The sequence below is a fragment of the Periophthalmus magnuspinnatus genome, chromosome 16 (assembly GCF_009829125.3).
Source record: "Periophthalmus magnuspinnatus isolate fPerMag1 chromosome 16, fPerMag1.2.pri, whole genome shotgun sequence".
Taxonomy (NCBI): Eukaryota; Metazoa; Chordata; class Actinopteri; order Gobiiformes; family Gobiidae; genus Periophthalmus; species Periophthalmus magnuspinnatus.
This window is the reverse complement of record NC_047141.1, coordinates 24,957,622-24,973,282: the sequence shown is the minus strand read 5'-3', so window position 1 is coordinate 24,973,282 and position 15,661 is coordinate 24,957,622. Positions and strand designations below refer to the sequence as shown.

Sequence of the window (15,661 nt, the reverse complement as noted above, 5' to 3'; positions counted from 1 at the left end):
GACAGAAAGCATCTGATAAGAACAAATCTTTGTCTGATCACTATAATCTTGGATCCCTCTGCCTGGCCGGTGCAACTCACATAGAGCATCCAATGAATTAGGATAACAAGTCATTTTCATTGCTCCACAATGTTTACTAAAGAGCTTTGAGGCTTGGAATCAATTAGGATTGGCTTTCCTCAAGTCCATTTACTTTGGGGCTGATCAGGGCCGGCAGCTGTGAAACCTGAGGACCACTCACTCTTTCTCTTTTCTCCTCTTGCTGTGGGCTCTTGTGGGACCTAAACCAACACAAGCCAGTGTGAAAAAGAACAGCCCATTTTAATGTCACAACTGTCATTAACACGCAAACAGAAACTGGTGTACACTTTAAAAGATTTTTGCTACAATTTAAAACATCTGGCGCTGGGTTACACTTATGAGTTAAATATGCGGGACATTAGTGGTGGGCCACATTGATAAAAACCTCTAACTTTCAGGGGGTAATTATGTTTGTATGATAACAATAATCTTGATTGTGGTATTGTTGTGGCACAAATGTAACTAGACTGTAAAATGGAATGAAAAAGGGCAGGAGTATCACATACTCTTTTTTGAAAAATTGCACTTCAAGTTTTTTTCCACATGTTTTAGCTTCTCTTAAATTTTTTGCCTTATAAATTTTTTGCCTTATAATATTCACAATGCTCTGATTTAGCTCTGTATCATAGTCAGGCCCTGATGCAAACTTGTGTTCATCCTTATCGTTTAGTTGGAGGTGCTGGTATGATGCAGGTACTCACTTGGCATTCTTCTCTCTGTGATCAGGAGACAGTTGGATGCACCTGGCTTAACTAAGAACACATTAAACCACAGATGTGGTTAAATACCTGCTTGTCAGTCTATTTGATGTGGTTTTCAACACCTCCATATTTCTCTGTCAGATATTAGTTACATATGTGTGTAGTAGTAGTAGCTACAGTTACTCATTTACAATCTTTTTGTAACTTTTTAAATAAAATGTAATGTATTTCTTGGAGTAATTTCAGACGCTGTATTTTTACTTCTACTTGATAAATATATTTCACAGTGTAACTTCTCTTACCTCTTACTTGAGTAAAGGTTCTAGTTATTCTTCCCACTATGATAATGTATGTATGTATGTATGTATGTATGTATGTATGTATGTATGTATGTATATATATATATATATATATATATATATATATATACATACAATGTGTGTGTGTGGGGGGGGGGGTGGGGGTGGGGGGGGTGTATATATGTGTGTGTAGGTGCGTGTGTGTGTGCATATACATATACATATATGTATACACACACACACATATGTGTTTGTGTGCGTATGTATACATTTTTTTGTGAGTTATTTAATATATTGTTTTTTTTGTGAGCTATGTAATATTTTGTCCTACCAATTACATTAACTTGTAATTTTCTTAAATACTTTTTAACTCTTACTTGAGTAATTCCTTGGATCACTACTTTGTACTTCTTCTTGAGTAATATTATTTTTAAGAAGCAGTTTTCTTACTTAAGTAAAATCTTTGGTTACTCTACCCACCTCTGATTAGTTCTAAAAATGTATGTATGATACCCGGACACAAAAACTTGTCATTTCTTGCTACTGAGGGACATGTAGCGATGTGTCGTGATCTGTGCAACACGCCGGCTGCATTGCTATTTGTGCAAAGGAAGTTATTTATTGGTTTGGTTTTTACATGTATCTAAAACCACTCATTACTTTTTCACACCTTCCACTCTCCAAACTACTTGTGGTTCCTGGTGTTGCCTTTAGGGGAAGTAACACAGAAAGATAGTGGGTCTTTTTATGATCTGGTTTCATATTGTGCACAAGTGGAGAGTAATGCGTTGCTTTTAACTTCCTGTGCTTCTTCACGAAAATTTTGGCTCCTTATCTCATCTTATTAACCCTGTGATGTGCATTTACTCTTTTATGAATTACAAATAATACCAAATTCTTTAAACTACAGATTTTATGCAATTCATTCAAGTCTAATCAAATCAAGATCCAATCATTTCATATCATTAATGACAAGTTTGTTTTTATCGTAGGATTTATAGCCAGCCTTCTGTCATTAAAAGCATGTGGTTTGGAGCAGAGTTTAGAAGAAAACATTGGACTATTTATGTGTTATAAGGCACCGATTAAAAGTCTGTTTTGTCTGTATACATGAAATCCATATTGGAAGACATTTTATTTGTTTAAAAAAATATATTGAATCTTAATTAATCAGTGTGATGACTGATTAATATGATGATGACTTTTTGCCATACACTCATTTCCAGGTAAAAGTCTGTTAAATTTAAAATGTTACTCTCCATGCACCTAACCATGTCATGTTCAGACAACTAAAATATGTCTTAATATTTTGTACAATTAATTCATTATGGAGGTACAATTTATTGTTTTTCCATTACAAGTTTCAATGTTATTCTTTTTTGGATTGCATAACATTTTCCAAAGCGATAATCAAATAAAACACAGCTGATTTCAACAAGCATTGTGCAAGAAATGACAATAGCCCCTGCAGAGACTTATGGGTGTTCCATGGACAAACTTTGACCTATTCAACCCAACTATTTCAACAAAACCTTCTTTATTATTGTTTATGATTAGATTGCTTTTAAAACAGGAGAAGGAAGGAGGTGTGTCCCGAGAGCAGGGCCTTTGCTAAGTGCCAGAGGTGCCCCAAATGTTTGCACATATGCGATGTTTGACAGGATTAACACAAGTATATGATCAGATTAATTACAGGCAAAAGCAGAGGAAGTCCATCTGACCTGAATTAAGATGAGCTCATTGTGTAGTGCAGTGGGTTTAACAGTGTCGAGGAACGCCCAGTCTCTGTTCCCTCTTCATTCCAGCGGGACTGTGTCATCCCTGCCCCGCGGCCACCACACATGCAGGCTCCAACACAGACACACTGACAGCACCGAGCGAGTGTGGAAACAGGGGATCAGAGGGAGAGATGAAGGAGAGGAAGAGAGGAGGAAATGAGGGATCAGGATGCTGCGAAGGAGAAGGATAGGCATCAGATGTGGATGTGGAGGAGACTGGGCTAATACTGAGCGGATACAGGGTGAATTAAAACGCAGAGATGTAAGATCATGTTTGGATGAGTGCATGGTTAAAGGTGGACAATGTAACTTTTCAGGTGTGGAGTCCATCACCTGCTTGTCTCCATAGAGATGTTTTTGCTTTTCCTGCAAAGTTACAGTTCCCATTAAACAAAATTACTTGGCTTGTACATGGGCTTGCCACTCCACAAATCTGATCAGTAACTAAGCCCGGTGGTGACACATGCTTGTCTCCAATGTCATACTATGAATCATTTCAGACAAAACAATAACATCTTAGATACACTTAGATACACAACTGGTGAGAATTGGAACTGAACATTTAACTAGACCAGGGCTAAACTAGGACTTGAACAGCATTATTTATTCACTCCCCGCCCCCAGTGACTAAAAAAAAAAAAATTCATTAGCCACAGCTGCCCTGGTCTCTGGGCCCCTCTGAACTCCACCAAACACACACACCAAATTTCTATATTGACAAGGCAGTTAAAGTGTCCAATGACACAACAACAATATGCACAGGTCAGAGCTGGAACCAACCTGCTGTTATTATCGTATCTGTTCAAAATTCTTTATTTTCTAGTATTTCTCACACTGTTCTGTCTTATTTGCAGTCATTTGTATGATTCAAAATCTTATCTTGTTTATCTTCCAATTTATCCAGCTTTGGCTCTGACAGAGTACAGTCCATCTGTAATTTCTTGAACCTGGTTTAGTACGTAATCAGACTGCGCATATTGTTTTAGTTGAGGAGCAAAATAACAAAACACTAATTTATTTGATCAGATCATTTCCGTTTCTGCTTGGCTCTGCATTGGTATGGTTTAATTGTGCTCCCCAGTGAAGACACCCTGTTACACATTACTCCAGCGTAGCACCCATCCCTCCTTTGCCCCGCTAATAAAAGTCAGCCCGTGTCGTAGCCCATTAGCGCTGATTTATTTGATCAGATTGGTATTATTTCCTCAGTCCAAACCTCATGGCACTCTCCTCCCACCAGTGATTAAAGGCAGTAAATCAGGGGCAGGTCCTGTGTAGTGTTTACTCAGAGAGCCAGGCAGCTGCAAGTTGTTTGAGGCCCTTGTTTCTCTCCATGTTTACCTCCGTCACCATGGAGACTGCACCACCGTCTCCTCAGCGTCTGGAAGTTGGCCCCGGGCTGTTTTGGTTACGTTTGAAAGTTTTGTAGCTGCTGTGTCTAACCCAGAGCTTGCGCGCAGTGACTTCACCCGAGCGAGAGGAGCGAGAGCAAATCTGTTGAACGAGGAGAGGAGAGAGTGAGGGAGACAGGGACACAGAGAGAGACAGAGGGAGAGAGGGAGGAAAGAGAGGAGTGAGGGACGAATCTGGGGGTAGGCCGGCACAGGGTGGGGGAGGGCCAGAAGCCAAGAGCATTACATCATTACTGGAGCAGAGTCAGAGAGGAAAGGATATGAGTCAGTAAGTGAGTGCACCTCTCTCTCTCTCTCTCTCTCTTTCCCTCTCTCATTCCCTCTCTCTCTCCATTTTCCTTTCTTCGTCTCTCCTCCCTCCCTCGTCTCTCTCTTTCTCTATTACTCTCTTTCTCTCCCTTCCCTTCTCTCTGAATTTCTTCTCTCTCCCTCTTTCTCTCCCTCCAGCCATCTTCTCTTTTTCGCTCTTCCTGTCTCACTCTCTTTCTTACACCCTCCCCCTCTCTCTTTCTTTCCCCTATCTCTGTCTTTCTTTCTCTCTTTTGCTCTGTCTCTCTCTCTCTGCTTCCCTATCTCCATTCTCTCTGCCTCTCTCTCATTCTGTCTCTCGCTGGATGACAGCCAAGGCGCTTGTGTTGTGTTGCTCCACACTCGAGTTGGGATGGATGTACTGGTACAATAGAACTTCTCAGATGGAAGAGCAAGTGTAAACGGGCTTTTGACAGCTGAAGTTGACATCTATAAACTTGAAAACCACACTATCAAAGCTAGTAAAATGAACCGGGATAAATTATTGTTTAGTAAAAGGCATTAACAATTTATATAGCAGACGTTCAAAATGATACACAATACAATACTGTTGTTTAGTTGATACACAGTACTTGTGAAAACTTCAGGAATGAGATGAGAAAGAATATGTAAGAGAAGTGGCAATGATGATCAACAGTTGGCGGAGGTGGTCTGGGGGGTAGATATGGGCGGAGCTTGGTGAACCGTCACGGTAACATGAGAGCTGTGGGGCAGGACTGCAGAGTGTACCTGCTCTCCCCCAGAGGCCAGGGCCAGAGGTACAGACCATTATCAGCCCCCACTGTAGACCCACAGTGTTATTATTCACTCACATAGAGACAAGCATGTGCACGCGGGGTGATGGGCATTCAGATTCACTCATCTATACGCAACAAACAAAACAAACAAGACAAGTGCAGTGCTTGCTAGGGTGGAAATAACATCAATAAATACTTAAAAACTGAGGTTACTTAAAGTTCCTGCACTATATAACTTATATCTGTCTCATACTTGTTTCCATGGAGATGCCTGAATGCTCCACAGTGTAGCATTAGACTATCTTTTTGTTCAATTACTGGTGGTTTTATTGCAAAGGGACATTGAAAATAATACATTCTTCTTTGAGTGGGGGTTGCCTTGCCACATCTGACCTGTAACTTAACTTGGCATGGTGACATCACCTGCCTGTCTCTAGACTGTTAAAACAACAACATTTCTATGGAGAAAAGCAGGAGGCATATGTCCAAGGAAAAGTTACATATTGCACCTTTAACTCTTTGGTATATCACAGTAAGAGTAGTACTAGCACATTTATTTAGGAAATGTATACTAATGAATAACAAAGGACGTCTTCTCTATGATTAGTCAAACAACTCTGTTTAAATCAATACACTGCAGTACACAGTTAAAGGAGCTTTAGAGTTCAGCCTGTTATTTTCAACCATTAGTTTCTTCCAATCAATTTGCACATTACTCAAGCACAGCTGAGGAGGCCTAGTGATGCAATATACTGCAATTACTTTGTTTTGCTAAAGTTAGTTTGGCTCTGTCTCACCATAGCACCAAATGGTTTTAAAATGACCACAAAAAACAAATTATGTTTAACCCGTGGAGCCACACCCCAAAAATACAGACTAAATAGTATTAAAAACCTGTACAATTTAACTTCATTACATTTCGGCAATAAAAAACATAAACTTCCAGTAAATTGAGTTATGATATAGTAGTATGCTTATTTCTGTCAGGCCCTGTTTCAAATGCAGTGCTAGTTAGCTGTGCGACTTCATTGTACTTTCATGACCCTTCCCATGTGGAACTGTTTGGATTTGCTCAGATGTCGCACATGCAGTTTAAATGAGTGTGATTGTGATAAATTGGGATGTTGGACAGGACTGACACACAGTTGGGATGGTAATGGCTGTGAGGTTGTGTGTACGGAGCAATCTGAAATGTCGGAGTAAATGCACATATTTAGCTCTGGAAAAATACAGGTATTTATTCAGGTGGGGGGTGGTTAACGTTGGTATAACCTATTTGGGTGTCACAGCCTCACGACACAGTAACACGAGCCGCTGTGATGTGGTCATTGATTATATTAACGGGCTGAACACTACGCCTCTAAATGTTTCTGTTTGTGCTCATTTCAAAATGCTCTAAGTCGATTGAGTTGTATTGACTGGTGAAAAACCTGAGAGTTATCGATGCACCTAATAAATGTATTGTGTTAAATATTGCAGCCCTGTCTACATAAAGGCAAAAGCTGTAGGTTTAAACAAAAATGTTCTGGTCACCAATTTTTCCCATTTACAAGTTATTGATTAATGCTAAATATTAATTAAAGTAGTAACTTTAAGCTGCATTACCCAGATTTATCCTCACATATGAGTTTATTCTCCTTCTAATTATAAAATAATTTATCTATTGCTCTAAGAAATACCTATGTCAATATATGGCACTTTGGGAAGATTATAGCTTATTAACCGTCCTTTGGTGGTCCACCCTGTTTCACTTTTCTTTCTGAAAAAGTTGTTGGCCAAAAATGTATGTAAGTATATACTAGTGGTGTGCTAAAGGGTTTGTGATTGCTATTAGATTTAAATACCTACTTCCTCTTTTCGTGTTTTGAAAATTAGGTACTAAACTTCACAGTAAATCATATTTTAACTTTGTGTTTAAAAACACACTGTACTGTAAAGATCTTGATAAAATAGCACAAATATTAATAAAGCCCTACTTGTGTGTCCTCAGGCCTGTGCCCGGGTCGCTGTCTTCACTGCTGCACCTTCGGAACAGACAGAGACAGCCTCTGCCCGCCTCCATGCCCGGAACCCTGCCAGATCCCACCATGCCTGGCTCCTCAGTGCTCATGCCAGTGAGTACCAGACACTTACAGACACTTACAAATCATATTGGCAATTTGTAAAGGCTGTAATTATGGGCTCTTAAATCTGCTAATTCTGTAGTTTACAAACATGTTCTAAAATGTTTGTGTTCTACTGGCTTAGTAATTCATAATTAAATTTGGATGTGTTTATAATGGTCAATGTTTAAAAAAAGCTAAATTGTAAATGTAATTGATATCTCAAATTAGAAAAAAAAAAAGCTTTATAATCTGTACATTATTCACATACAGCAATTTTTTTTTCCAAAAACGTTCATCCCTACTTCACAGAGTGGTCTGCATGTAATTGTCATGCAAAATGCAATGCCATATTTAGAAAGGTAAAATGTTAAAGTATTAAGAGAAAGCTGTTGTAGTTAACATACTGTGACACGATGCAAATGTTCCCATTGTAATATGTCATTCTGTGCTTATTGTGAGGACAAACGTCTGCAGTGTTTATTAAATTAGATCCATGCTTTTCTGGAGAAGATTGACGGTTCAGCAAAGAGGTGCAGGTTTGGGTGATATTTTTACACAAAACACACTTAGTGCAATTACGGCTGTGCGTCAAGCTCTAGAGCTGAGTCTCTGAGGACAAGAGGGGGAGGGGTCAGGAAAAGTCGAGGAGTCCCAGTGAAAAAGCAGCACCGCCACAGCTCAGCCGGTATGAGGCCACATATGTGCATCACCATGACATGGGTGATGCACATATAGCTGTTACAGAATATGTAGAACCCTCATTGCCTATTTGTTTAAATACCCGTCTGTTTGAAATATGAAATACAACACTAACCAGGAACTTAAATGGGCAGAGATTGAACTGCATTTGTCTTTTACACTTTTTGAGACCTATCGTGTGAAGAGCCTTTAGTTTCAAGTGTTAGCCTGACTGACACTTGCTGCTTGCCTCTGAGAGTACACACCCTGGTACTGCAGCTTCCTGTGTTAAGTCCTTTTGTGCTGGCTTCCTGTTTTGGGTCAGTTATCATCACACTGGGCAGCAGCCGGTCGTGTGAAAAAGGACTTTGGTTCCTCTCATCTTTCATAGTTGTATGAGATAGAAAAGTGATGTCATTTACTCTAGTCATAAAATACCCAAATGTGGATTTTATTAAGAAAAATCTTGTATTGGATTATGTGTAAACTGTGCAAATGACATTTGTTAATGTTGTCATCTTCAGATGGAGAGACAGATGTCTATGGGTTCCAATATGATGGGCATGCACGGGCCGGCCCACAGCAGCTCCTGCTCCACTCACATTCCCGCTATGCACTCAGAGACCAAAATGGTGAGCCTAAACGCACATTCTGTTGGATCTATATGGGACACATTGAAACAGTCTTTTCCACTGAGCGGTGCCAGCAGTGCTGCACTCCAGGCCTGTGTGGATTTCATCATTGGTGTGTAATCAAAGCTGTGTCTGAACCTGCCAGTGCGGCAGGAGGCTCATGCTGAATAAAGGCCTCTTTATGTGGCTGTGCTGCTCACTGACGGCCTGATGTATATCTTAATGTACCAAACATGTTCTGTAAGTTCTGCAACTTGTTAGCACTAGTTTAACACAGTGGGAAAACCAAATGACCTCATCCTTCACAGAACAGCAGTTTAAAGTGTGGAGTACGGTACGGCTGAGAGCTGAAGCTAAGGCAGAGAAGGACTAAGGACACCTGTTCCTCCAGGTCAAGCCCTACTAATGACTGACAGTTATAATTCTGCTGCTTAAAACTGTATCAGCAATGCGGCAAGGCAACATATGTTTTTGGACTAAACCTTACAAGTGGAGAAGTCTCAGTGTAAAAACAGAGGAGACAGAGCTATCAGAGAATGACAGAGTCTAATGAAAAGTGTTCATTGTGTTGGAGGCTTCAGCGTGTGGTGGAGAGGCAGAGGTAGCAGAGGTCATTACAAGACTTATGGGTCTGATAAAGGAGAGCAGGAGCATTCCCAGGGCATTTAATTCTCCCTCTTCCTCCTGCGCTCTCAAGATTGATCGTCTTTGTAGTCTTTTGAATCTCCTCAGCTGTTCCTATGGTAACACTCGGGGTAACACAATATTAGTGTATTAGGCTTATCTCTCCTCTGGCCGTCATCCAGACACATCTTTTTTCTGCTCTATCGGGGTAATTGAATTGTAAATGCTCGACTGGGCCTCACATAAACATATGCAGTCACTAAACGGCTGCAGATCTCTTGGCCAGGCAACTTTCTGGTTAGTTGGCCATTGAGACACAAAGCACAACAACTAAATGTGGATCAATTGAGATAGAGCTCCCTGATGTCTGAACGCATCTGATGGAATTTGATGATTGTGCACAGAAAGTGAGAGTCTAATTCTGTTATCAAGACCCCATCTCCAAGGTAGGCTTCATAAGTATGGAGCAGGTCTCTAATGTCTGTAATATCCGCGCCTGGGCCAGGTCGATAAATACGGACTTGCTATCGGATAACTGGGCCATGATCAGGCCCATGTGTCCCCTGCGACGTCCACAATCCGCCTCTAATCACATTACCTCGGCCATGTTGTCTTTCCACCAATGGGAAATCTCCGCACTGTAACCCCACACCCTAGATGCACTCTTTCTGCTCCACGTTTACATTGGGAGAACAGCGCCCAAGAAGAACTTTGATTGACATGAACTGAACAGATAGATGGTGTGAGAAAGATTGCAAGACAAGATTAAAAGCAATTGAATCAAAATTGGAAGTAATTTGCAAATACTGAAATTAGTTAGGATGGGTGCTTATACTAGTTCATATGATACTTGTATTTCTTTAGCCTCACTTTCAAATGTTAACCCACCTAAGATAAAATACACAAATCTAATTGCAAAGTGTTTCAGAAAATTTAAAAGGAGGTACATTTTTCTGCAAAATTGGCAGCGTGAGACGTGTTTTTACTATTCAAAAGCATTTATTAGTAGCGGTAAGATTTACAGGTTTTCATATTTTTCTTTTTTTACCAGACCAAAGAGACATAGTCTTGACAGTCTACAAAACTAAGCTAACTAAACTAATTGCCTCTTGGAAGCCCACATTAACCATAAGATAGCTAAATACTTAAACACTACAAATTTTATGTAATTTGTCATTTGAATAATGGAGTGTACAAATCAGACTCTATCTAGACTTTATAGAACAGGTTTAAATAGATTTTAAACTTCCATTCCAACTCTGAGATTTGTAATCCTAAATCTTTTTTCCAAGTCAATTTGCAGACAAGGAATTTTTGAATTGTGTTATAAATATAGTTATTAACTTTTCTGAATATGCTATTTTGCTTGTTTTTAAGGGACTGTTGTGCTGGCTCTGTTGTCCAGTTATTCTGTAGTATATCTGGTTGTAACTGGATGTCGGTGGAGCAGGATTAACCCTCCCTTGCCTGCCTGTCTGTCTGTATGTCTGTGAGGGGCAGCATGCTTTGGCCCCAGAGCCCGGGCTAATGAAGGCTAATTGATTTTGCGGTGGGCCAGAGCAGCCGGGAGCCCTGTCTCTGGTGTAAATAGTTAATGAGCCAAAGGACTGCTGTGGCCCCTTGGGGACTCATATCTCACTGTAAGTTCTCTGTTTGTGCTCTCCAGTCTGAAGACTATATATCTGTGCATCAGTGCCATCTTTGTCCTTTGCTATCTCTCCTTAAGTGGCATAATTGAAGTGCTAGGTTGTGCTTGTATGTTAGTTGTAATGCTTTTGGTTTGTCGTCTGAGGGCTCTGCCGAGATTAGTGCATTTTTATTAGCTTTGAGTCAAGTGTTTCTTGAAACAGCAGAGGTGTGTGGTGGTGTGTTCTGTTAAATTTTGGTTCTGTTTTGGTCTATTGTGGCTGCATTTTATTGTAGTTGTGTTTTTTGTGTTTTTGTGTCACAGTATTTGCAGCCTGTTGTGATGCTGTTCTGTTTTCTTCTCTTGTGGTTACATTTAATCCTGTTGTGGTTGTGCTCTGTTCTGTGTGAGTTTTAAATTGTTGTGCATTTTGTTCTGTTGTGTTTGGTTCTGTTTTGGTGTTTTTTTCTCTTGCATTTGGTTTTGTTCTGCTTTTTTCACTTGTAGTTATGTTTGATTCTGTAGGTTAAGTATTGAACTGTTGTTGTTATGCTCGGCTCTGGTATGTCGCTGTTCAGTTGTTTGAATTTGAATTTTGTTTTGATAGCAATTTGCTCATATGTTTTTGACTTTGGTCCTGTTGTGCTTCTCTTTTGTTCTGTTGTTGATGTATCTTGTGTTTAGTTGTTGTGGATGAGTTCTGAATTTCTGTCATAGACAGAAGGTATAGAGGTGAGAAGGTATAAAGAAGTGGACTAAGGGAGTGCGACGTCACCCATAGCGTTCAGCTCCAGTCAAATGAAGCTCATCGAGGCGAGCAGTTACAGGGTCAAATTTAGAGCCGATTTCCATATTTGGAACTCTGATCACGAGTATCATAGCAACCAAAGAGCCAGTCTGGAGCAAGACTGTTTAAGGTAACACCCCTTCCCGCTCACACTGCTGGTTTAGCATGGAGCAGATAGTTAGCAACACTGTCAATCAAACTTGTTGCTAATGCTAGCAATGGGAGCGACATCAGGGAAAGAAGTTGCCTGATTTGTCTGTTATTAATGTTCATATCTTGATTTACTGACACAATAGCAAAATAAAAATACCAGGATCATGTAGAGCAGGTTAATGCGAACATTTTAAGACCACAATGATGAGGCTCACAACAACAGTTATAGCGAGAGGGGTGACAATTTTTCAATGTAAAGTGAACTTGGAGCTGGATGCATGCACATGAGCACTTCCTGTTTGAAACATGGTGGCATGTTGTACTGAGTTTGATTCTGTTATGATTGTGTTTGGCTCCCTTGTGGTTGTGCATTGCTCTGATTGTGTTGTGTATAATTCTGTTGTGTTTGCATATAATTCTGTTGTTTTTTTTTGCTTTGTTGCTTTTGTTGTGGTAGAATTTGGTTCTCTTCTGTTTGATGTAGTTGTCTTATGTTCTGTTATGGTTTGTGTCTTGCTTTATTGGTGCTTTATTTGTTTTGCTCAGTTGTGGGAGAGTGTGGTTCTCTTCAGGTCTATGGTGGTTTTACTTTTTTTTATGGCTTCGTTTGTGGCTTTTTTGGCGTTTTGTGGTGTTATTTGGTGCTTTGTGGTGTTTTGTGACATTTTGTGGTGTTTTGTTCTTTTGTGGTTGCGTTCTGCTCTGTTGTGGTCTAGGGAATAAGGCGCTGTGTGTTGTGCATTGGTGGTTGTGGGATCACTGACCCTCACAGAGTGGAGGAAACTGGGCAGAGCGCAGGCCAAGTTCCACAGAGCCCGGGCCAAAGCATTACGTCACCCCTCCACACGGCCCTGTGAACAGACTGTGCGCTCCACTCTGCAGCACTGTGCAGTAACACACAGAGGCATGCACAGAGCAAGAAAAACACGAGGATACATTACTCACTTTTCCTTTGTAAACTTATCTGTGGGTTTCAGAGTGATGAAAAATTAGCACTGGTTTCACAGCAATAAACAGTTCAAAACAAAATACTGCAGCTTTTGAATTGCCGTATGTCCTCCAAATGCCACCTTTAACTAGCAAACTGAAACTCATGAATACACTTTTATTCATTTATTATATACTGAAGGGCGCATGTTTGTTGAGTATTTAATTAATTATACTTATTATATTTCTAAATAATATTTGATTTAATATGCACAGGTCGAACCATAAATAACATTTTATGGATGCTTCAAATTTTCAATGTATTTTTCCTATACCAATCTGTTTTAAGATAGAACTACACAGTCCTAGGTACTCTTAAATAATACTTTTGTGATATCAAATGCTCACAGAAACTGTATAATATTAACTGTATCTACACTATTAATATTGTTTTATGGTTCTTAAAATGACCAAAGCAGCATAAGTAGTGAAAAAATGTTTAGGTACAAGTTCGTATTGTTGTTTACTGTTGTTTATGCTCTATTTGCTATCCTTCTCACCCAAACTAGGGAAGCCCAAACATTGCCTTATCGAGCTGGTTTACAGTGACGTCAGTACTCGATGCGTGTCAACAGTTTTTTTCTTCATATCTTTTCTCTGCTCTCTTCAATCAGACACAACTTGGAATCCATGCACCAAAATGTGTTATGAATTAACTTTGAATTACCCGTTGTTTACATTGTTACTAAGAACAATAAATTTGTCACTAAGCATCAGGCGAGGTGCTGATTTTTTTATGAGGTAAACAATAGTATGTATGTTCTCCTCTCGCAGCTCGGTTGGCCATGGAGCTGGCATTGGAGAGCTGGATGACATAATTCCTGGCATACTCTAAATGTGCTCCTTTTTACTTGGGGAGGGAAAAAACGCTGCGACTCTTAAAGACACATTTCATAGCACACAGGAGAACCAATAAGTGAAGTGTTTCTACAGTGCCAATGCAACTTTTTTATTTTTTACAATTCCTTTAGCCCACTTTTACTGTTTTAATATTATAGCGAGGAATTATAACCAGCTGTGGGATACTCAAGTGGAAAATGAAGATTCTATATACCATGAATGGTTTGAGTCTTATGAAATAGGCAGCCATGTAGAGATGCATGATATATTGTCTACAAGACATAACATGACAAGACAATTCCAATCAAAGTGTCAACAAGCTGCAATAAGACTTGATACAAATGTAAAAGAATAAAAACTTGAATAGTTATCTTCAAAACACAAGGTGACACAAGGTGATACTTCTGCACAATAGTAATTAATTCTACAGTCCTCAGCATGTTTAAGCAAATTTTTGAGGAATTGCAAAACATATGATGTGATTATTATTAGCGGGACATCAAGATATTCATTTTCCTACAGAGACTATATATTAATTATCTGATTATATACAGTTACCATTACCAATATAATATAATACAACAGTGTTACATGTAGAGTGCATGTTTGAGAGCTGTGGAGCACCTCAGGCTGAATGCTGTTGTGAGGAGGAGCACAGTAAAAGCACAACTCCAGGTTTTGTAGAAACATCTGTGTGAAGACTGAATGGTGGCATTGTTGTTGTATGATGTCATCGAGGAGAGACCGTGAGCACAGCTGTATCTACGGATCCAGCAATTCCTCACCAAACCCTATGCGTGTATGTATGTAGGCCTTTATGGAAGAAACCATAATGTATTCACTGTAAAAAAAATAAAAAATAAAAAAAATACTAAGGACTAAACTTATTTTATTGAGCACACAGAATCTCAATATATTGACAATTGTTAATTTACTTAAAAAAAATCTGAATTTGAAATCACATCAGTAAGACCTTTAAATAAATATAAAAAATTCAAGTATGAGTATATTTTAACTCATGTAGACATTTTTATTAGACTATGTTTAGTTGTTTCCACAGAGACAATTACTTTGACATTTTGAGATATTTAGATAGTTTGGTTGTTGTTCAGTACTACTAAAATGCATTCAAATCTTGCTAAAAAGGAAATAACTATCCTTAAAAAAGGAAATGTGCAGTTGAAATGATTTTTATTACTGAATTATTTGCATTGCTGATTTCAAATTTAATTTACTGACAGAATGATTTACGCTGTGGTTCAAGGGCATTTACAAAAGTTCCAATCTCTTTGCCCACAAGTAATTTATTTTCATACTTAAACTCTCCACTGGCTGGACAGTGACAGAGAAATTTCTGCTTGACATCTGCGTACTTAACAGTCGGTCATGAAAGGTTAGCTCCATATATTTCATATAGACACAAGTGAGCTGTTGTTGTAGCAACTGAAGCCAAGTGCAAAATGCCATTGTGTGCATTGAGTGAGTGACAGAGCGGTCCTGGGGTTATGGACTAGGGTTTGTCCAGAGCGTGGCATCTGTTTGCATTGGGACGACTGCCTGTTGTTTTGGCCACGCTGAAGAGGCTGTGTGTAAAAGCAATTTGCTCATGGTTCAGATCTTCTGAATAGACTTTGGTGAACTAACTTCCATCTCTGAGCAGACGAGACCACAGGGGCTAGAGCAGGAGGGAGGCCGCAGGTCAACAACATAGGCACATACTTTTGCTAATCAGGTTTTAGTATTTCGTTGTTCAAAATCCTCTAATGTTGCATGAAGCTAGCAATGTACAGTCTTCAGTCATTTACTCAGTGCAGATGTTTGATATTCTTTTTTTTTTATTATTGGGTCCTCAGAGTCTTCCTGGCTGGGTATTTTCTTTATTCAGATTAAGCTTGTTGTGATAACAGTGTA

At 39.4% G+C, this 15,661-nt stretch overlaps 1 protein-coding gene and 1 long non-coding RNA gene across 3 annotated transcripts in view; one reads left to right on the top strand and one right to left on the bottom strand.

Annotated features, from left to right (window-relative positions):
- The window catches only part of creb5b (cAMP responsive element binding protein 5b), a 40,677-nt gene that overhangs the window by 11,184 nt on the left and 13,832 nt on the right, over positions 1-15,661 (top strand). Inside the window, exons 6-7 of one of the 2 annotated variants that reach the window (XM_033981717.2) lie at positions 7,308-7,431; positions 8,625-8,732. In XM_033981717.2, the coding sequence (XP_033837608.1) occupies positions 7,308-7,431; positions 8,625-8,732 (232 nt within the window). The remainder of the gene's footprint in view (positions 1-7,307; positions 7,432-8,624; positions 8,733-15,661) is intronic. The other variant, XM_055227551.1, reaches the window with a different exon arrangement.
- On the bottom strand, positions 30-4,351 carry LOC129456872 (uncharacterized). The gene is made up of 4 exons (XR_008648991.1): positions 4,201-4,351; positions 2,803-3,031; positions 783-833; positions 30-281 (listed from the first exon to the last, which is right to left on the bottom strand). It is a non-coding gene; the product is annotated as an uncharacterized LOC129456872 (long non-coding RNA).